At 39.8% G+C, this 23,707-nt stretch overlaps 2 protein-coding genes across 5 annotated transcripts in view; one reads left to right on the top strand and one right to left on the bottom strand.

Moving 5' to 3' along the window:
* The window catches only part of ABHD17B (abhydrolase domain containing 17B, depalmitoylase), a 44,448-nt gene extending 41,464 nt beyond the window's left edge, over positions 1-2,984 (bottom strand). Inside the window, exons 1-2 of one of the 4 annotated variants that reach the window (XM_044756473.2) lie at positions 2,335-2,475; positions 1,280-1,357 (exon numbers count right to left, since the gene is read on the bottom strand). The gene's annotated coding sequence lies outside the window, so the exon portion shown is untranslated. Of the gene's footprint in view, positions 1-1,279; positions 1,358-2,334 lie in introns of all 4 variants that reach the window. The other 3 variants (XM_044756476.2, XM_044756474.2, XM_044756477.2) reach the window with 3 other exon arrangements.
* A 191-nt stretch (positions 2,985-3,175) lies between these two features.
* Positions 3,176-23,707, top strand: part of C23H9orf85 (chromosome 23 C9orf85 homolog) — a 53,636-nt gene continuing 33,104 nt past the window's right edge. Inside the window, exon 1 of the mRNA XM_014848826.3 lies at positions 3,176-3,510. Coding sequence (XP_014704312.1) covers positions 3,409-3,510 — 102 coding nt within the window. The 5' untranslated portion in view covers positions 3,176-3,408. The remainder of the gene's footprint in view (positions 3,511-23,707) is intronic.

The raw sequence follows: 23,707 nt of genomic DNA, 5'->3' as shown, positions 1-23,707 counted from the left end.
TTGTGTAGCTTCAGGCAATTTGAATAATTAAACTTCTCTGGGATTTATTTCATCTGTGAAAATGCCATAAAACATCACTTTTCCTCTCAAACTCACAAGGCTGGGTTTGAGAGGTATATAGGGCAATGTACGTGAGAAATTTTTAACAAGGTGGGAAAGGTAGGAGTAATTTTTGAGAACTAAGAGCAAAACCCTGGATATATTGGAAGTAAAAGCTACCAGTAAGTAAACCAACCAAGGGAACTTATCACTCTTAATTTTCTTGTCATCGCTGAACGTAAAGATACAACACCAATCTTAACATGGAAAAAATTCTGAGTTTCTCAATTCCTAAATGATGGCATATAGACGGGCATTCTCCCTACCATGTTTCTTTAAGCTAACTGATCACCAAGGAGTTGAAATTTATAATACCAAAACAAAGTAAGAGAATTGCATTAAAAAGTATTCTATTTAACTAAAACAATCAATGTCACATAACCAGAGTAACTGTTGGTTCTCACTGCCCTGTCTATAAAAAGAGCATGTGGCATGTTTTATTAGCCCTATATTACAGATGGAGAAACTGACTCAGATGTGGGGTAGCTTGCCTGGAGTTTTAGACCAATTCAGTGACAGAAGTTGGAACAGACACTAATTGCCTAGTTCTGTGTTTATTAAGCTACCAAAAACATTACTTTGCCATGATGCTTTATGGTAATCTTGTTTTGTCACAGAAAACACAAAATTCTTTATCATATGTCATTTTGTACACATTTCAAAATGGGCAAAGATACTCAAGGAAACAAGCCACTTATCAACTACACTACTGCACAGCAAGGGACAAAATTAAAACTGCCTAGCCTGCTAAATATCTAATCCCATCCTTGCCAATTAACCTTATTAATATTAGAGTAGGAGAAAAGAGAGGTCAAAATGTGGGTGAGGGTGCTCTTCATTTCCTCCTGGACCTCAAATAATATAGCAACTATCGCACAACAGGGATTATGTTTCTTTCCTAAGTTGAAACATGGCTATCTCCACTGTTCTTCGTTAAGTAAGCCATCACCCCTACTCCCAATACAAAAATTTACCAACAAGCAAAGAGGTGGGCAGTCCCAAATTAGAACACTGGCAATTATGATAATTATCAAAATACTGGCTATCATATATCAGATATGTCACCCAAATGAGTTTATGCTATGAACATATGAAGAAACAAACTCTTTATGGAGAAAAGTTCATTTTATTCTAAGTCTCCCTGTTAACATAAATAGACGAACGTTATTACAACATGTACCTGACTTTTTATTCAGACTCATTAGGCAGTTTCAAATGCTGACACGAAATCTCCAAAATTCTTTATACTAACTGGAGCCTTAAAAAAAAAAAAAAATCAATGAATCAGGTTGCGGATTAAGTATTATATATGAGAGAAAATATTAAACAGGGATACCTTTTCATAAACAGCCAAAATTTAAAGGTCACCCTCTCTGTATTCCGTTATTCATCCTTTTGCTTACCAAATTCACCTCACTGATTTACATCAAAGCATCGTTAAAAAAATACTGGCACTGGCAGCAATCTCACCATGGATCAAAGCTCTGAAAATTTTCTTTAAACAAGAAGCCGGGGTTAAACTCCTGCTTTACAAAAGCCCTCCACGACAGTACAATCTAACTTGACACAACTTGGGTTTCAGGGTTAAAAAAAAAATCCAAACAAAACCTCTAATTTGCCAATTCAAAAACAAGTCCTGATGAGCCTACTCTAGAGTTCGAAAACAGGTAAGATTAAAGTTCAACCATCTCAGAAGAAGCCCGAGGACCCGAGCGGAATACACAGATCAACGAACCGGGCAGGTTCGTTCTCAGATCGAGGCTGGCACACACGAGGACATTCCGGAGAGAGCCTGCAGCCATCGCGAACCTCACAGCGAGCCAGGCAGGGGAAGGGGACACTGACCCCATCTCTCCGGCCACGGAGAGAGAAGCGCCAGGAGATCCTTCTCTGCAAGGAAGACCCAAGACCTTTCCCAGTCTGTCTGTCCGTCCGTCCGTTCCTCCCCCGCCCCCTGACTCCCGCAGCCTTTCCGACTGCAGGGACCCTACCACCTCTCCCCTGCCTGGAGCCACCGGAGAATCCTCCCCCGAGCACTGACCCGCCCGGGAGCGGCTTGCCCGCGTTTCCCCGGCGCCGAGAGGGATCCCGGTCGCCAACAACAAAGCCGCCTCCCGCTCCCCTCCCCCGCGCGGCCCGGGCTCGTCGCTCCCTCCCGCGCTGCGGCTCGGGCCCAGCGCCCCCTCCCCGCGCCCGGCCGCAGCCGCAGCGCCCCGGCCCCCGCGGCCCGCGCACCTGCACCTGAGCGGCCCCGGCTGGGGCGGCAGGCAGAGAGGGCCGGGCGAGAGCCTCGGCCGCCGCGCCGTCCTCCGCACGCCGCGATCCGCGCCGCCGCCGCCCTCTCCCGAGCTGCGGGCGGGCCCGGCCGAGGAGCGGGGCCGAGGGCTGCAGCCCCCAGCGCCGGCACGAACAAGCACCGCGGCGCCCGAGGGGGCCGGCTCGCGCTCCCGAGTCTCGCCTGGCGCCGGCGCTGCTCTTCCACACGGGCTCGCGTTCTGCTGACTAACGGCCCCGGCGCGAGGCGCTCGAGCGGCCACCGCCGCCGCCGCCGTCGGCTGCTCTCGGGCCTCACGTCCTGCGAGGCCGTGGTCGCCGCCGCCGCCACCTCCCTTTCTGGCACCGCAGACACCACCGAGAGCCAGCCAGGTCTTTCTCCTCTTTAATCCTCCCTGCGCTGCTCCTCCTCAGCCTGCCCGCCGCGCCGCTCGCTCTCGAGGCGGGAGGGAGGGGAAGGGAATCGAGGGGGCGAACAGAGCCCTCCAAGCCAGGAGTTGGTCACTGACTGGAGGAAGGTGCCAAACCTGACCCGGGCTCCAGCCTGCGAGCGGGCCGGGGGCGGGTCGCAGCCCCGCTTAGTCCAACCTCCACCAATCACAAGCCGCGCAGAGGAGTCGGGCGCCAGGAGAGGCTGAGCTGAGTCGGCAGGAGGCGGGGATTGCGGAAAAGAAGAGCCAATAGAAGCAAAAGCTCCCCGCCCCTCCGCCTTGATGGACTGCCACGTTCGGACCAATGGGGGAATTCTCGCTTCGGAGAAAGCGGGATTTACACGCCGGGTTTGAGAGGGAGGCTGTGCGGAGGGGGAGGGGTCGAGGCTGGGCCGCGTGGAAGAACCTTGATGGAACTGAGAGGCAGGACGGTGTCCTTTCACCTCCGCGCGGAGTCACGTGGGCTGAGGGGGCGGGGACGGAAAGGCTAGATGAGTTCCTTCCGGGTCAGTGACAGAAGCGTCAACTTCGTGGGGTAGTTGCTGGCGTTTTGGTCTCCCCTGCATCTTCCTTTGTCCAGCGCGAACTGATTGTGGTTCCGGCGATGAGCTCCCAGAAAGGGAACGTGACTCGTTCCAGGCCTCAGAGGCACCAGAATACGTTTAGCTTCAAAAATGACAAGTTTGATAAGAGTGTTCAGACCAAGGTAGGAACCTGCCTGTTGCACTAAATCTGACTCCAGGAAGGAAGAGTTCAGTGGAGGGGAAAGAGGAAGTGAGAGGAGTTGGCGAGGGAGAGTGTGGACCGCAGCCTAGAGTTAGTTTTGGCCGCAGTGCAACCTTTTCTAAAATGATATTCCCACACCCTTTCTTTGACCTCAATGTGTTGTCTCCTCGTAAATATTTTTGGCCGCTACCGCTTAACTCATTGCGCAGAGAGTGAACGGGACCCTCATCAAACCGGAAATGCAAATAGGGAAACTGAGTCGTTGAACTCCCATCTGGGTCACATACTGGCAGTAGGAAAACGAGGTTTATGGAACGAATGTCACTTTGAAATTTTGCCCTAAGTTTATGCAGCCCCTATTCCTTTTTGGAAAACCCTAAGCCCATAGCTTTGTAGGGAGAATGTGAAGGATTAAGCGTTCTTAGCCACAACATAGTGGAGAGTACCTGTTTCTCTCATAAGATGTTCTGAGGATCAAATTATTTGTTTAAAGTAAAAATGCTTGTTTTTCTGTTTATAAGTCGTTTACCTCTTTAGCAGGATTTCTGTAAACTGGAAGAAAATTAAGACTGTTGAGATAGAAAGAGGTCTTGGGTTGTGTGCAACTACGAATTTGCTTCAGGCATCTCTCCCTCCCTCCAAAGCTGTATGTAGAGGAGATAATTGAAGACAAGGGCGTTTTGGGGGCCACCAGCACATCAGATAAACATGATAATTCACATAAATTGGAGTTCAAATTTACTAGGTGTGTGGCTTGAGTTATTTAATATTTAATTTCTCTGAGCCTTACTTTGGTCTCAAGTGAGAAACCTACCAGGATTGTTGTGTTGTGAGGCTAAACTAAATGATGTATATAAATGGTCTGGATCATGTGTCCAAAAAGTGATTAATTTCTCAACATTGATTAAGAATGCAAAGTAAACTGTTTGTGGTAACCAGTGGTCTACTTTTCCTTTTTCGGTCTTCACTAACTCTACAGATGTGTAATGAGCACCTTCCGTGTGCAAGGCCCTATGCTCATGTGTATACAGGGTTAAAAAGAGTTGATTCTGCTTTCAAGGAATTTATAGTTTTCTGGGTCCTTGGACAACAAGCAAGCACAAAGAGATATAATTGCAAATTATGATAAAGTCTGAGGAAGGGAAAGATGGTTCAGTAAAGAAGAATAAGGAGGGATGTTTTCATTTGGGTCCTCAGAAGACCTCTCTTTCCCTTACTCAGATTCAGAAAGAAGACCTGGGGCAACATTTGGGAATGCTTTCTCAAGTTTATGCCTCTTATCAATAGGTAAACCAGAATAAAAAGCTGTGCTATTCTAAATAGATGTCTGTCTTGTCCTGTATTCTTACTCTTAGTTTTTGCACAAGCATTTGATTCTGATTGCTTTTCATTGGATGATAAAAAGCAGCTTTAATAAGTATTTAGCTACGGTGTAGCTTACTGCACTTCTTGCACTTGTAAGTACCAGAATTCTTGAACTTGTACTTCTTATACTAACACTTCTTCCTAGACGTCTCATACTTGTACTTTTCATTGTGCATATTCTTGGTGTTATCTAACAACCGTGTCATTATGGTCTTAAAACTTTTCTTGGATCTCTAGTTCAGTCACTAAGTTTCATTTTGTTTATCATTTTATCATTAATTCCTTTGCCTTTTTTAAATGGTGAAGAAGTCTCATTTGTCCATTGGTAGAACCACCAGGTACTTTGTTTTTGGAGGTTTAGACAAAAACAGCAAGAAATATTTTATTGAGAAGAGATCTTTAGGTTGATTGTTCATCTGTCTAATGGAGAACTAATAATTGGCTATGTTCATAGCAGATTCCTGGACCAGCTATGTGCAGTTGTCTAAAGCCAAGATTTTGTCAGAAGCATCTGACCCTGTCTTCATTCCTATGCTTTACACCAGAAAACTGTTTGATTCAGTGACATCTAACAAAGAGGAGTGGTAGGAAGTGCGTGGTTCTCTGTAACTCTCCTTAAAGAATGGTGGTAACAGTTAACTGCTTGTACCTCATTATTTTGTGGGAATCTTACATGATAGCTCCCCTTTTCCTCCTCTGCCAAGCAATGTGTCAGGACTTCACTGAAATTAGAAGTTGAATAATGACATGTTTCATTGGGAAATTTATCTAGAGAAAGCATCCATTCCCAAAAGGACACAGGTGATAGCTGTCTTCATATACTTGAATATATTCTGGAAGGGGAGGGAAGCTTGTTTGGTGGCATTCCAAATGGCCAAACTTGGACCAATGGGTCAAAGTAACAGAGTTAGGTTTCAGCTCTCTATAAGGGAGTTGTTTAATAGTGAAGAACATGCACTAGGATCTTGTAAGCTCCCCTTCCCTGGTGTTATTGAAGAGGCCTCTATGGCCATAGGCCTGCAGTGCCCTCCCATGATTTGCACAGCTGGGTGGAGGTGGGAATAGGTTTCAATCTCTTCTAATCATTTGGTGCTAAAGTGTTGATTGTGTCAAGACAGCCTTGTGTCTCTTACTGGAAAGGCAGTGATGTGTAGTGAAAAGAACACTGGACTAAGAAAAAAGAGCCACATTTTAGCCGCAGTTCTGTCGTTTATTTTGCTTTGTGATGTTAGGCAATTTACCTATAGCTTTTAATCTACAACACAGGGTTAATGCTATCTCTTGTCTTACTTTCCCTCAAGATTGCTATGAGGATCATTAAAAAAATATTTTTAAGAAATAGTGATACAAATATGATCTGCATAAAGCATATGATAATTTCTATGGTCTTGCAGTTGCTCAAAACCTAAAAAAATTACATGGAAAAGAAACGCATACTGTTGAAGAATATTGAAACAATAAAGAAATGTATGAAGTATAAAAGTGAAAGTACCCAGTCCTGTTCCTCTTCAGGTGTAATCACTCTTAACAATTTAATGGTATGTTTTTAGACATCTATGCACAATATAATACATATGTAATAAAATACCTTTTTTTCTTTCTCATTCAGTAAGATGGGTATGTCAGAACATAGAGATTAAGCTCATTCTTTTTAATGGCTGTATAATATCTATAATATAAATGTGGAGTAACTTATTTACTTTCCTCTTAATAAATATTTGAGTTGTTTTCAGTTTTTCACTATGACAGAGCTGCATTGAAATTCTTGTATTTACATATTTGTTCCACATCTGTATCTGGTACCAAACGCTGTGCTAGATGCCTGGGTATAGTGTTGAGCATAATACACAGCCATGCTTCAATTGAAGCTTACAGTTTGGTGGGCAAGGTGACAGGCGTTAATCACATAATCTTTCAAGTATGTTAATACAAACGACAGTAAGAACTATGAAGGGAAGTTCTAAGGGAGCTCTGAGAGTACCTAACAGGAAGTCTTGATTAAGTTTGGAGGGCTAAAGAAGGCTTCCCTGAGATCTGAAGGATGGCATTTGAGAAAACGAAATGGGAAGAGCATACATCATCTTCTTAAGAGTGCTATTTATTTTATATGTGCAGTCAGCATTGTTTTTGCTGAAATTTCCCAAAGTGTTAGAGCTCCAGGATCACATGATCTTCTCGATGGGGCAGGAGTCAATTTCATGGTCAAATTACTTTGGAAATACTAAATACTAGATCTCACTTTCAGGAGGTCATAGTGTACGTTAGCATAAAGCACCGAGATGTTTTGCAGTGTAAAAAAGTTATTTAACCAAGACTTGCTCGACTATGGAAACTTTTGGTTTATATAATAACTGTTGAACTTGAACTAATTTAGGGGGAGGGGGAAACATAGTGATTTTCGGAAACTCTGGTCTTTACCATGGAATGGCAAAGGAAAATGAAAATCTGAGGCTGTTCTCTCTAAATAGTTTTGAAATATAGTTTTGTTAATAGTAGCTAATACTTGTGTACTTAAGTGTGTTAGCCACTATGCATACTTGATACACATTATCTAACTTGATCTTCAAAATAACCCTAAGATAGATGCTGTAATTATACCATTCTGTATGTTGGAAAATTAGGACTTAGAGGTGAATGATGTACCCAAAGTGACATAACTAGCATGTAACTATTTTAGATGAAGTCTGTGCTAGAAGACCTTAAAGGACAAGTGAATCAAAAGCCGTTTTTTGTGTATGTGTGTTCTTGTTGTTGTTTAATACTGTATTTTTGTGTGTAATAGAAGCAGTGTGACACCAGATTAGGTCAGAACAGAGATGAGCTTTATTGCCATTGCCCGTAGACACTACCTGTTTGAAATGTTTCAGGAAAAGAGTCTCTCCTCACAAGATGTGACCCACTGGAGTGTCACATATCACAGATGTGGACCAGTTGGGATGGGTCCCATCTAATCAACCAGGGTTCTGTGGGGCTCCTCTCGCTCACTTATGTGACAGCAGATGCTGATATAGTCAGGTCCCTCAGCACTGGTTAGGCAGGAAGCTGTCTTAAGTTTAAGGTGGTATAATTACTTTTATATAGCAGAGCAGGATTCTGTGTTTACAAGCACCTTTATTTGCAATAGCCAAAAACTGGGAGAAAATCCCCCCCAAAACCCAAATATCCATCAACACAGGAATAGATAAGCAGATTGTGTCAGTCATACAATGGGATACAAATCTGCTATTTAAAAAACCTGAATTACTGATACATGCAAACGATGTGGATGAATCTCAGAAACATTGCGTGGAGGGAAAGAAACCAGGTGCTTCTTCCAACTGTAGAGATCAAAGCAGTGGTTCCATTGGGTGATGGCTGGGTTGACTAGAAGCGGCTCATAAAAACTTTCTGGAGTGATGCAAACGTGATCACAAGAGAATACATTTATTGAAACTCATTGAATTGTGCATTTAAGATCTGTGCATGACATCAATGTAAATTTTACCTCAATTAAAAATGGATATTACAGGAAAACAACTGATTAATTGCCCAGATGTCTTGAAGTTCTGTTTTTGTTTGTGAAAGTTTTAGAAACACTGCATCTATCAATCCTTTTAAAACAGAAAACTATTAAGTTGTACAGAAAGAAAGCAAACAAGTTGACATTTTAGCATATTGAATATCTTAGCTAATCACAAGTCAAAATAATTCTAATAATTGTCTTTTAATATTCTTCCTTTTCGTAAGCCTTCACATACAAACTTCTGTCATGACACTTGAGTTGATTTGTTTCTCTGTGAGGAGAATACAGATGATCATTACAAACTGGATTTTGTGCATAAAATTACTGAGCCTAGATCTTATTTTTCCTAGTTTCACTCCAGGATAGAGTGATAATAATCTAGTTGTCCATGATGCCTTATACTGTAAGAGGAATGAAGTCTTGTTTTAGAAAAGGATGCCCTACTATTGGTAAGGCTCATTTTGTCCAGATAGCTTGGAATCAAATGATACGGGATCTTGGTCCTATCTCCCCCAGCCCAGAGTTATTACACTTTAGAGAACAGTCTCCGATTGGTTCAGATAATCCCTGATGTGAGTAATTCCGTGTGAGAGATGAAGGGCCATTCATGGGATAAATGTTATTTCTCAGTCGATGGGCGTCAACAATTAAGGGTTAAATAGGTGGGTAGCCATTGAACAAATCTGCAGTTGAGCAGATATAGAATGCTCTGTAGTTTCTAGGTGGCCATCTCTGGCACTCTAGCGATCACTTGGGACACCCTTTGACCTTTTTTCAATTTGGGAAATGTTCTTTGATATAGTTACCAATGCTATCTATTAAATGAATTTATGTTAAATATATTCTCCCCTGCACTTGACTTGTTATTTAGTTCAACATGCTTTTTCAGTTGCCAAGGTGGACAGTCTGTGGTGTGCTGGGCATTATGATATATATAAGAATGTTATACCTAATAAAAGTCATAGTGCTAGTGAAGCTCTTTACTCTTCCTTTGTGGTATTTTCAACATTTTGAAGTATTGTCTTCCCTATTATTAGTTACCTTTTATTTTCTTTCCTTCCTTTCACACAAAAATAATTTCAGCTGTGCTTAGGGATATTCCATATACCTACATTCCCAAGGACCTTCCACTTGAAGCCTTTAATACAGTGCTTTTGCATGTTTCTTAATGTTGAGGCCTACTGCAATATAATTTTTTCCTACATCAATCATATATTTTATGTACAATGATGTGATGACCACTGAAATTAATTTTATGTACAATGACCACTGAAATTAATTTTACGTACAATGACCACTGAAATTAATTTGTCCTGATTTGATCTGCTGTGTTAGGGAATAGTACTAAACTCACTGTTGGATTATGAAATTTTGTAATTATATTGTCAACACTTGTTTCTCCATAAAGTGAAATACTGCACTGTTAGAAAAAATATTCTCAGAATTCTTCATCCAGGTAAATTAGTTCACCTGAGAGAGAGGAAAGTCATAATTTATATTAACTCTCCCCCAAATGGGTCATTTTCTGCTTAGAGAAACCCTGTAGTGGAGAGGGATGCGGTTGGACAGGGAACCTGGGGGCTGGGAGTTACAGGCTGCTTCAGCACTTGTTGTTTGAAGCTGGAGGAGTCTTTCCACACCTGCACAAGTGTTATTGTGAGGTCACAGCAGGTGTACAGAGAATCCTGCCTGTCCTCAGAACAACCATGCTGCCGCTCACTTCATCCTTAATTGTCGTTGCTCTCTTTCTCACCATTGACTTTTGTGAAAGGAAGAAATAAAATGAGAAGGAGATAAAGGAATAGCTAACATGCCTAAGATTCCTTTCTGAGATTTTCCTTATCACTCCAGGCCAAATAGCACTTAAATGTATTGAACAAATTAAATAAACATTCTTTTCTGAACTCATGGGATGTGTGCAAGGGCCCTGTACGTGAAGGTTATTATCATTAGGAATCTTTATTGCTAACTGTAAGCAGAAAGGGAATTTAGTGGAAAGATACTGCACTGCTCTCATGAAGCTTACAAAAGGTGTTTATTTGTTTTGATTATTTCTTTTAGTATCCAAGATTCCCAGGTTAGCCATTATTCCTGGGAAATTTTATCCTCATTTGGCTTTGTGCATATCCTAACCTGATGCAATCTTCCAACCTTTCAATGCCCCCTCCCCTAACTCTTCCACTTGCCTCCTGGAATTGCTAGTTTATTATCATCAAATAGAGGCAGCGTGTTGAAAATAAAATTTCTTTGACTTTCTTGCCCTACCTGACTATTCCTGGGAACTCTGTTTCCCTGTAGTCCTTAAGTAATGATGTTTTTTTTCTCCCCACATCTTCAGCCCCCTATTTAGAACCCTTTCTCCTATTTGCTGTTTCAGTCCTTTTCTTCCTCGATCAAAACCCCCAGCCCTTCTGAAACACATGCCCTCAGACTGTTAGCCCCTCCAGATCTGTCCTTGCCTCCTAGTTGTACCGCCTCATTAGTCCCTGGCTTACTGCCTCTCCAGAGTTCCTGTCATCATACTTAGTTAGTGATTGCTGCATCCACACGGATAGTCCAACATCTGATCTCAGCTTTTAGACCCCCCATCTCAGAAATCTACTCCTGTGGTCAAACCTGAAACTTTCTCGTTGCTGGTAACTGCTCCACTTATAAACTTTTAAGAAAAACCTGATCTGATTTCCTTATTCCTCAGATAATTTTTTTAACTCCATTGGGTGCTCCTGTACATTAACCATTCCAATTTTCACTGTATGTAATTCATGTCCTTTGTTCCCTTGTTATCTATCTTGGAGTCTGTGTTCCATCAGTGTAACTGCCTGTTTACATATCACTCAGCTGCCTTATCCTACTTTCCCTCTGTGGTACTTGCCTAACAGAATCCTAACCCTGCTTACTTTCAGCTTTCTATTATTCCACCATCACATCTACCAAACCACCTGCATCTGTACCCGTGTACTCTGCCTTCCTGTTATAGTGGATGAAGTGCCTGTCCCTCCCTAAGACTAGTCACTCCACGTGTACCCTGAAGCTCATTCCCTTTTGCCTGCTTAAGGACTTAAAGGCTGAAGGCTTCAGTTGTCCATGGACTCTTTCATCATCCATCTTTCCGTCTCTGATGAGTTATTTCAATTTCTCAAAAAGCCCCCCTTAGATAGAACGCATGTTCTTTTCTAGCTTCACCCTATTTCTTTCTTCCTCTTTATAGAAAAGCTTATGGTTCTCCACTTCTTTATATCCCAGACAGCTTCTATCCCTATCCAAATAGTTTTTGTACCTACCATTCTACTAAAACCACTCTTGTCGAGGTTGTTGATCTCTGTCGCCAATTCCTTAGTTAATATTGTTCAGTGCTCATCTTACTCAGTCGCTCAGCAGCATTTACCCTTCAAACACTCTCCTAAAGTTTCTTCCTTCAGCTTAGGCCATAGCTTTAAATGCCATCTTTATGCTGATACTTTCCACATCTGGAACTCTAGGCCAACCTTTCTCCTGAGCTGCAGAGTTGTTATATATTTAACTACCTACTTGACCTCTAGTCTTGAATATCGAAAAGGCATCTCAAGCTTAACATGGCAAACAAAGAACTCTTAATTTTTCTCTCCCAAACCTTTTCCTTCTCCAGTGTTACCCAAGGCCATAAACAACTCCACTGTTTACCCAGTTCTTCAAACCAAAAATATAAGAATCACCCTTGACTCTTGGACTTTTCTCACATTCTCTGTTTCAGTTTATCAGCAGAACTGTGAACTGTTAAATTAATTTAATTTTCATAACCTTCTCATTACTTTCTGACATATTGTTTGTTTACTTGTTTGCATTATTTATAGCCCACCACAGAATATGCTTTCCGTGAAGGCAAAGATTTTCTTTATATCCTCAATATCTAGACCGTGGGTTGGTACATAGGACATATTTAATAAGTAGTTGGTGATTGAATGAAGTAAATAAATATTATAACAGTGTGTTAAATGTTATGACAAGGGTAATACAGGAGCATACCATAATAATTCAGAAATAAAGGATGAAATAGGGAATAATTGGTATAGTATTATCCTCAAGGAGATGGTACAGCTTGAGGTTGAAGGATCAAGGAAAAGTTGAATGGAATGAGATAGAAGAATGGAATCAGGCAGAAAGGAAGAATGAGTGCTGATGAGTTTGTAGGTGTGTGTTAGGAAGTTGAAGGAGAGTAATCTGAAAACAAAAAATGAAATGAAAAGGATCTAGTAAAATTGTTGTTACACTGGGGAATCTTTTTGAAAACAAGACATCTCTTTTATTCATTTTTGAGAGAAGAGTTCTTGACACATTGAAGGTTCCTCAGTAATGTTTGAGTGAATAAATAAAAGTCCTCGTAAAACAGAGAGGGGCTGGCCCCATGGCGGAGTGGTTAAGTTGTGCATGCTCCACTTCAGCGGCCTGAGTTTGTGGGTTCGGATCCCAGGAGCAAACCTACACCACTTGTCAGCCATGCTATGGCAGCAACCCACATACAAAATAGAGGAAGATTGGCACAGATGTTAGCTCAGGGCTACTCTTCCTCAAGCAAAAAGAAAAGAAGAAGAAGATTGGCAACAGATGTTAGCTCATGGCAAATCTTCCTGAGCAAAAAAAATAAAAGAAAATAAATTAAGAAAATAGAGGAAGATTGGCATAGATGTTAGCTCAGGGCAAATCTTCCTCAAGCAAGAAAAAAGAGGAAGATTGGCAACAGATGTTAGCTTGGGGAAAATCTCCCTCAGCAAAAAATAAATAAAATAAAAAATAAACAGAAGGGCAAGAAGAGGCTAAGAGTATGTGAAGGTTTTTTTCCCAAACAAGATGATAAATTGGTATTTATGCTTATTGCCAAAATGAACATATTACATTATGTGGTGGCAAAAGCATAAGAATGAAAGCCTCTCACAGGTAATTGGCTCTCTGGTTAGAAGACTGTGATTGGCTTAAGAGTTTTTCCAATCAAATGGATTGATCACAAGCTGTGAATTAAAATTCCAGTACTGTCTATTTAGGCCATCATTCTTGTAAGCTGATGTGATCTGTTTTGTTTTGGCTTTGGTCAGGTTACTTTAAAGAATAAAAATATTTTGAAGTGTATGCATTGGGTAGGAAAAAAATTCCTCGTCATTTTTTGTCAGATTTCAGATGTGAGTTTTTGGATTTTTGGCTAAAGTTATCAAGCTCTTGTTCAAGACAGTGGCAACATGGTGTGGTAGACATTGATCTTGGAGTCAAAAGATTTAGGTCAAATTCTCTGCTATTTACTGACTGTGATATGAGACAAATTTCTTAACCTGTGAGAGTCTTAGTGGGTTTAGCTGTATCGTGAGGGTTAAGTAAGGTTTATGAAAATGCTCACATGGTATCTGGCATGCAGTGTTAAGCATTCTGGAAATGCTAGTCCATTCCTTCATCTTACTAAGATGTTCATCATGCTCACATGCTGCTTCCTGAGTTATGCCTTTCCTGGTTAATTCCACTGGAATGTCTCCCTCCTTCCCTATGGCATTTATTGCCCTCACCACACATATGGTTCATGTCACATTAGTTTTTAGTGTGTGTATTTGTCTTGGCTTCTTTCTCTTTCCCTCACACATCCATGCACAAATACCATCTCTCAGAGGACAGGGACTCAAGCCTTTTTGAACTACTCATGGACTTGTAGCATGCAGTTCTGTGATATGGTACTTATGCATCTGTAGCAGCAGTGCTATGATGGGGATGAAGGAATGGAAGTCAAGTAGTTCTTATTGACACTGTACAATTGATTACTGATCTGTGTTAATTAACCTGTCTTTATTAAGCCCCTCTTATGTATGAAGCACTGACAAAAGATGAGTATGATATGAATCCTTCATTCAGGAACCTCAGACTAGTAACTATTTTAAAAATTGGAAAAAAACTTAAATAGGGAACATTTTCATTTACTAAACTTTTGTTGAAGTATAACATGCAAACATATAAAAAAGAGCAAAAATCATCATAGAGTTCAGTGAACTTTCACCAAGTGAACACAGTCATGTAACCAATACCCAGATCAAGAGAACGTCACTGGCCTGTCATAGTCACTACCACTCTCCTCCTCAAATGTAATTATCTTGATGAATATAAAGTATTTTAGAATAGCCTTGAGGTCATGGCTTTTGGGGGCAAAGGAGAGAGAAGTACAGGTACCTGGATGACCAGCCTCTCTTTTCATAAATAGTATTGGTGGATGTAGTGATGGATCATCTTAACTACTTAAATATACAATAAAACTTCATATAATACTTCTTTGGGCTGAAAGAAATTGGTGTGATTTGATTTTTCGATGGTAGTTTTTTTGACTGTAGCATTTCTGGCTTCTAAAAATATCAAGAGTAAATTTGAACTTTCCCATAGCTTTGAAGCTGATTATTTCAACCTTAATATTAATTCTCTTCCAATTCATCTGCTTATTCATGAGATTGAATGATGTTTTTCGAACTTTATGATAGACATTTCTTGGATATATTATTAAGTTCATTCCTAGTTGGAATAGGGGATTGCATTCTAAAATTAATATAATTATTCACCTTGTCCTTTGGAACTAAGTTGTATGACATATTTTCTTTTTTGGTTGTGTTTGCTTTTCCAGAGACATATGTCGTTAACAAAGAAGTGTTTCTTATAGGTGGTGGAACTATGTATGTATAATAATTTTCAGTGCTGGTCTATCAGCAGTAGAATTCTATGGTAACTTTAATTAGTCAGATCTGGTTTTGAAGGTCATTTGGTGTTGTAAGCCATTTACAACATCATGGATATGAACTACCAAGCTAAGCTAGGGATTATTTTAAATGCTTTGTTGTTCTGTGAAGAGTTATATATTATTAAATGCTCAGCCCTCTCTCACCAGGTGGCTGACTTGTTTGTTTTGAAATTACTCATGTCACTGAAGTCATCAATTTGAGTAATATATTTGACATCATGGTATATACCTGTATATGTGAATGTTCTCTATGTCATCATTAGCCTAGATCATCATTAGCCTGTATCATCGTTAGCCTTTATCACAAGACATTATAGTAATGTGATATCACGTTTCCTGTAAACATAAATGCTTACAGGACATAATGCAAGATCTAGTTGTTAATAAAGCTAGAATGGTTGTGTGGGATAAGTTGTCATCTATTATTTATATTAAAAAAATATTATGGTTACTTTTATGTATGTGATGCTGTTGCTTTATTTAAGCGCTTTATTATTGACCCGTGGGCAGTTGTTTGACCCTTGTATATTTCATCGTGAACTGTTCTCTAGTGTACTGAAATAAAAAACTCCCTGGTTTACTGTGATAGTTAACCCTAATTGTAGGGATTCTCTAGTGACACCTTTATTACGGCCTTCTTTTTGCTACCCAGTAAGAAAAATCAGTCAAATTTTACTAAGTCTTCTAATTCAAAATGGCTGACTGAAAACATACATTTATCTTTCTGTTTTCTTCAAATTTCAGTGAAATGACAGAGGAAAAAATAAAACTACAATATTAGAAAACTGAAAAAGCAGAAAAGAACATTAAGGAAAGTTAAGATATAAAATAGATAGGATTAGACTGATGCAACTACACCATTTATGAATCTGTAATACGATACAGATGGAAGTCAAGATTTTCTAGTAAAACCCTAGAATAATGCCAATATCAGAATTAACAAGATCTGTACCAATCCTTTTCACCAAGTGGCTTTCTTTGGCGTTTGCCCTGAAGATAAAGTCAGAAGAACAGTTCTCTAAAGTGGGCGAATGCCATGAAAGACAAAAGCACAGCAACATTCCTGATCATTTTTGGTCTCTGAGTTTAACAAGGAACCCTTATACTTGGAGGCAACATGCTTCCTGTGCATAAAGCAAAAGCTATCAAGCTGTTAATTTTTATCCTATTAGCCAGAGCCAAGGAATCTATAATTAATATCTAAATTTATTTCCAGAGCAATAGCGATTCTCAATTCTGCTTTAGTAACCCATTCTATAACAGATACAGGTTATTCTATACCAGTACTATCCAGAAGAACTTTCTGTGATGATGGAAATATTCCATATCAGTGCTATCCAGTATGGTAGCCACTAGCTACAGGTACCTATTGAGAATTTGAAATGTTGCCAATTCAAGTAAGGAACTGAATTTTCATTTTATTTATTTTAACTCATTTAAATAGCCACATAAGGATAGTGGCTACCATATTGGATAGTGCAGATCTAGGCCCTCGTGTATAAAGATGAGCAAACTACTGAGAAGCACTAAACTTTTTAGGAAAATCAAACCCATGAGGTGGGTGACTGAATACCCTACCTCCCACACCCAGGTAACAGAGGTAATATACGATACATAAGGGCCTTTTAAAAGGTGAAATTGGTACCATACTTAATGATTCAAGAAGCTCTCAAAATCTATGAAGCAAGGATAGACTGCTGGGTTCCTTGTTTTTTTAAGCCTATGGCATTTCTTAAAAACTACACTGTGGCTGCAGAAATGTAAAGCAAACATATTAATAGGATGGCTGAATGAGTAGTATGGACAAGAATGAAGACTAAATTAGTAATTTGGCAGATCAAGCCAATGGATTCATCTAAAAACTAGTCTAAAAGGCAAAGTGATCAAAATGATGAGATGAAATTTGAGATATGGAGGATTGAGCTAGGAAAGCCACTATCTGTCTAAAAGTAATCCAGAAGGCAAGGGGGGTCAGGAAGAAATGATAAAGAGTAAAGAAAAAAAACCCAAATTTCCCAAAGTTGAAGAAAATCTTAGGCCTTCAGATAGAAGGGTTCTAGACATATCATGGTGATATTTTTGAACTCCAGGGATAGAAAGAAGTCCCTACCAGCTTCCAGAGAGAAGGAAAAAAGAGGTTACCTATAAGCAACTGTAATCCTGTAGGCATCAGGCTTCTTATCTGCTACTTGTGAAAAATAGGGCAAGGTTTACAAAGTACTGTACGGAAAGTATTTTTAACTTAGAGTTCTTTATAAGCTAAGCTATGGCTCAGATGTCAGGGCAGAAGGACAATCCAGACTGAAAGTTTGTAAAAACAACATGTATGTACTTAGGGATGTACCCCAGAATATAAGAAGATTGGTGGCAGAAGACACAGCGGTGAACCAAGAATCTAGTTAAACTTGGATTAACGTTAAGCAATCATTGATAATATGGCAATGAAAGTTAGAGCTGTAGTTTTATGTAAATGATAAAATATTATATGTAAATTTTTTGGAAGACAAAATCTGTACCCATAGTTTCAGATTTCAGTCAAACCTAGAAATTAAAAATAAAAGCAAGCTAAAGATCTTGTCTTGTTTGGGGTGGTGGAGAAGCCATAGAGGAGAAAAATCAGTATCACCATCAACGTTTTAGAGTCTGAGTGCCTACTATTTGCTTGGTGTCTGCGCCAGGCAGTATGGAGATGAGGATACGGTCTTGTTCTAGCCTTCATGGTGTTGATAGCCTAGCTGGGGAGAGAAGACCAGTGTGTAAGAAGCAATAGTGAGCAAATCAGTAATTTTAGTAAGACCTTCTTATAATAAAGAAAAGGCTTTTGGTTTAAAATAGCTGAATTATGAGTTTGAAGTGTCTTTTTAGTTCAAGTAAAGTAAAAAGTTGAACTACAATATTATTCATATAATCTAGCATTAAAAATGTGGAATTTCTCCTCTCTGTAGAAGCAGTCATCTGAATCATCATATTCTTTGTCCATTATCAAGTCACATACATTTCAGGAAAGGCTGAAACATAATGGCCTGTGTGAAGATCTGTCCATGATCTCTTCCGTTTCTGCTTGTGGATGACCCCATTTCTAGTTTTAATACATGACTGGAAGAGGTACAAGGAAGATATGAAGGAAGATGAGTTGTTTTAAATTAAGTTTGTGTATCACTTTAGATTTTGATCTGAAACCTTTTGAGGACTAACTTTACGTAAGATTAACAACAGTCTTTGAAAACATAAAATGCCTTTCCCATTCTGTGACACCTTTGCAAATTTGCCACAACTAGTAGAGATACCTGACTCCCTCACTTTGTCCCATTGGTTTGGGGCTGAGTGAAATGCTCGAGTCTTTGAATCTGTAAGGCTCTCAGTCAGCCCTGGATCTCAGGTGACTCCCCCTCAATCCAAATCTTTCTGAAAGCTCAGTTTGCAGAAGCCAGCCAGTTAATCTGTTAGTTTAGACACCATTTTAACTCTCACAAATATTGCTTGCTCACCAGATTTCCTTCATGCCCATTACTTTTGTCTCTCCAACTAGATTTTAAGCACCGTGAGGAAGGGACCATGCATCATAAATCTTCTGAATCCTTGAGATGCCTAGCATGGTACTGAGCATATACCAGCTTATACTTCTTCAAATTATTCCTGTAGGCGCAGAGATGGTCATGATACAAGCTGTATTTAATTCTAACCTGTGACGCTTTTTATAGTTTGACATGTCGGAAGGATCCTAAGTTTGGAGTCAGGGCAACACCAGGGGTAGACTGCTCAGACTCCTGGGGTAGCTGAGTCACTCCCTCTGTAACCGTGGGTAAGTTATATCTACTCTACAAATTAGAATAACAGTAGGTAACAATACCACTTTCTTCCTTCCACACAGGGATGATGTGAGAATAAAATGAGAAGCATCACAGGACAAATTCAGATTTTAAAAAAACTATAGAAATAAAATGTAGTAATGTTTTCTTATAGGTGATTTGTATCCTTCATTCAGAACATACCTTAATTTTATCCCTTAGCTTTTTATATTCTTGCCATCAAAAATAGCTTTGTTTTCTTTTTTGCGAATGAGAAGATGCTCTCAACTGACGTTAGGTAAGTCACACATGGCTCCTGAGCTCTAAACTAAACGAACCATGGCACAAACCTAATTTTTTCTGATGGGGCTTGACTCCTGAATCAATTGTCTGCAGACGTAGGTCATTCTTAGGACATTAATATGCCTAGAACAAGCACTCTCTTTGAAGAAGTTTGCTAGCTCCAATATGGTAATTGTCCTGGTATTCCTGCCCCCAAGTAAATGACTTACAACGTTTATTTATTTTAAAAGATCAATTCATTTGGTTTCTGGACATTACCAATTATTATGCTTGAAAGGGTTAAATCCATAAATTCCTAAATATGCCATCAGGAGGAAATGAATATCATTCTTTTTTGTTTAATACACGGTAAACAATGGTCAGTCAGTAGTTTGTCTCTTTTAAGATCACTAACTTGGGGCATACCATACCGGTTGGACAAGATCTCAAATTGTGACTAACTTTTAATGAGTGCGTATAAAAACCTGTGTGTTGCCTCATGACACTGCCCAGTTGCTGCCTGAGTAGGGCCTTCTGCATTCCAATTGAATTGGACATAGTTGGCCCATGGGGCTCACCACTTCATTGCCTTTATTGTTTAGGTCTCAGTGTATTGAAAATCGGTGAAGAAAATGACAGAAAAGTAAATCCTTCTCTTTTAGAACATTGCTTAGCAAAGATATTTTCTTTCCTAAATGAATTTTTCTAATTTTGGAATTTTATTTTGTCCTTTTAAACAAATGATGTATAATCCTGCAAGGTTACCTTAGGAACAAGCCAGCAGGTTTGGCCCTATTTGCAAAACAACTAATATATCAGTGTTAGAATTTGAGTCAAAACACAGTACAAATGGAACTGTGGACTCTGCAAAATTATGTGCTTTTCTTTTTTTTTTTTTCCTTTTAATATCTAGAAAACCTTGAAAGCTGTAGGGGAACACTTTCTACTTGTAACTTTAATAGAATGCCCTAAACTAAAAGGCATCTTTTTATGGATTCTGCCTCTGCTGTTCCTGATTAATTGTGTGACCTCAAACAAATCTCTTAATTCTCTGAGCCTCAGGTTTCTCATCTGCAAAATGAAGATAATTATGCCTGCCCCTAACCACAGGAATGTTCTAAGAATAGCAGCAGGGAGAATTTTTATAAAGGATTAGGCATGTGGTTTATAGATTTATGATAGCAGTCTTCTGTGTAAAAATTATTTAGTTTGCTGTTATTTTTATAATGAAAACCAAAAAGACCTGTTTTATAATAAGCCATGTAAATAAATAACTCTTCCCTAAGAATGCTTTTGTCTAGACACCTGACCAAAGTATAGACATGTCCAAGGCGTGTGAAATCACCCAAGGACTTGAGTAAGCAGAAGAATATGGACTAAGAATTGTAAACAACTAAGCAGGGGGTTAAATGATAAGTATGGTAGAAGATCTCTTGAGAAGAAACATGTATTTAGCTCTGTCTCCTTTAATCTTGATATAGACAGCCTCTGTTGAAAGAGAATGTATCGGGATCTCTTTCCCTGTCTTTCCCCCAAATACTCATTATTCTCCTCCTGTTAAATAAGGTATACTATTTTTTATATTTGGTGATGAGAGTGTTATAGGGATGTGAACAGTAGAGGCAGAAACAAAGGTTGAGAGTCACTGATTTAGGAATCACAGATTTCCTAGCATGTTCCTAATTTTAGGTTCCCTAGCTAATTGAGATTTAGTCTGACATTTGATCTCATAACTAAGGCAGGGAAAGAGTGAAGAGGAAGTAATTTCCTAGTTTTCAACGTGTTTAAATTTGATTTCAATTCCAGGAATAGAAGTAAAGGCCAGAAACTACTGATATAAATTCTACTTTTCCTGACCGTGAGGAAATCAGAGTAGAAAACAGATGGTTTGTATACAGTTCTGTACGAGTGTGAACCATGTCTGAATTAAGGGACTTCAGACATGCAGAGTGAGAATCTACAATAAGTATATTTTGGGGTGATATGTTTTGATATAAAATTTTAGAAAAGCTTCTTATATACTAGCTCTTCCAGATTCCTGATTTATGTCTCTAACATAGCTTTTCCTGTGAGGTCTGAGATTATTCTGGAGACTATTTCAGATGTTTGATACGTTGTAAGAATGTATCAGTGTAGGAACAGGCAGTCGAGTTGTTACACTGTATGTTGCAAGGTTTTCTTTTAAGTCACTTGGTTGTAATCACAGTGCATCTTCCCACAGAAGTGATGCTGTCAATGGTGAAACTAGAAATCAGACTGAGATTTAGTTTCTGAGGGAGAACAGTATGGACTAGTGGGGCAGGATACAGAATTTGGAGGCAGAGGGCATGGTCTTGAGCCCTGGTTGTATTACTTGGTAGATGTGTAGTCATAAGCAGATTATTAAACCTGTCTGGATTTGTTTCTTCATCTTTAAAATAGGAATAATACTATTTATCCCCCAAGGTAGTTGTGCAGAAATAATATAATTCACTGTGAATATTGATTTTTAAGCAGAAGATACTACATAAATGTCGTTTATTATTGTTATTTCTCATCTAGACTAACCAGTGGTGTTTCAACTATAATAATTGTAACTTTCTTTCTAAGGAAAAGTATATCACCTCCTTAATAGTAATACTGCCAGCAGCAGAGGCGAGGTAGGAAACATTCTTCTCTCCAGAAATGTTAACTTGCTTCAGCTGCCTAGGGCAGTGGTTCCTAAACTTTATCATGCTTAAGAATCATCTGGAAAGCTTGTTTAAAATGCAGAATCTAGGTGCCGTCCCAGTGGCATAGTGGTTAAGTTCACACACTCTGCTTTGGTGACCACAAGTTTGCAGGTTCGGATCCCGGGCATAGACCTACACACAGCTCATCAAGCCATGCTGTGATGGTGTCCCACATAAAATGGGGAATATTGGCACAGATGTTAGCTCAGGGCCAGTCTTCCTCACACAAAAAAATAAATAAATAAAGCTGCTATAAACTCTGTGTTCAGGTTGAAATAAATTAAATAAAAATAAAATAAAATGCAGAATCCCAGGCACCAGAAATTCTCCGTCAGTAGATCTTGGGGTTGAATCCAGAAATCATTATGCTTAACAAGCCTTGCAAGTGGCTCTAACATATATGGTCCTCAAACCACCCATGGTTTGAGTAACACACATGGTAACATGGACCACGCATACCACTTCTCTGGTAATTACCTTCCCCTGCATTTGATCCTCAGACCGATGCACTAGTCTGCATGACCAGCTTTCCAAGGATCTTACTCTTGCTTTGTGCATTTAGATCTATCTTGGGAAGGTGGGAGGGGGAGGGGTTGTCATCACAGAAGCCTACCCTGTCTGGCCTCTTTTTTGCTCTAGAGCATTTCCCTGTCCCTTAACCACAGGTTCTCAAATTGTGGTCTGTGCAACAGAAACTGCTAAGTTACAAAAAAACAGTCTCAGGGAGTGGGGCCTGGAAATCTGACTTTTATGTTTTCCAGCTGGGTTGTATGTACCCTAAAGTTTGAGAATTGGCTTAAAAGTCACTCTTTCCTGGAGTCTTGGCTTTGCCCCAACTCTATACTAGTCATCTTTTCTCTAACCATTTACTGAATCTAGATCATTTCTTCATCTTTACTATCTCATGTCTATGCCCGTCTTCCTATCTCCACTGCCACAGCCAAATTTAGTGTTTTAGTATGTCATTTCTAGGTTACTGCAGCAACTTCCTTCCTGATCGCCATACTTCCCTCTAGTCTTGTCTTTAATTGCTGCTTAGGGTCTTATCCAGTTAAGTCCCTTCCCTGTTTAAGAGTCTAAATTCTTTAGCTTGGCAAGCAAGTTCTCTAATAATTTAGCTTATTCCTCCTATTCTCCTCACACCCTGTTGTTCAGTCCTTCCTAACTGCTTGCAATTTTCCAAAAGGGCCATATGCTTTCTCATGCTTCCATGTGGCCTTCCCTGTGCACTGGCACGTGGACTTTGTTAGGTAGAGGATAATCCCAAAACACCCTTTGTTTATCTCTGTCCTAATAATTTCCACACTGCCAAAGCTTTCTCTTTATTTGCCTGCTTAGCAGCTCCAACGGCAAGGACCTTAACTCTCTCTTTTTAAAAAACTGTATCCCTAGGATCTAATATATGCCTGGCAATAGTGGATGTTGTCTACATTTTCTGAGTTGAATGAGATGGGAAATACTACAGGGGATTTTGGAGGATTGCATTGAAGGCAAAGCTGAAATTTGAATGAAGAATTAAACTTCAGCTTGCAAACGTTGAGCAAAAGGAGATGCATTGTAGGCAGAGCAAAGAGTTAGGAGGAGGCAGAGTGCGGTTTCTCTCCTACCAGACTTGTTTACTTGGGAGTGCTTAGGTGCATGGGGAGGAGAAATGGGATAGGACCAGAAGGGGAAGTAGGGATCGCACTGTGGAGAGTGCTGAATGCCAGTCTCAGGAGTGCCTTAAGGAATGGAAGTTTCTGACCAGAGGAGGGATAAGGACAGATGCCTGTTAAAACGTAGCTGTTGACAGTTTG

This window comes from Equus asinus, chromosome 23 (genome assembly GCF_041296235.1).
Source record: "Equus asinus isolate D_3611 breed Donkey chromosome 23, EquAss-T2T_v2, whole genome shotgun sequence".
NCBI lineage: Eukaryota > Metazoa > Chordata > Mammalia > Perissodactyla > Equidae > Equus > Equus asinus.
The sequence above is the reverse complement of the archived record's forward strand: the minus strand, read 5'-3'. Positions and strand labels throughout refer to the sequence as shown.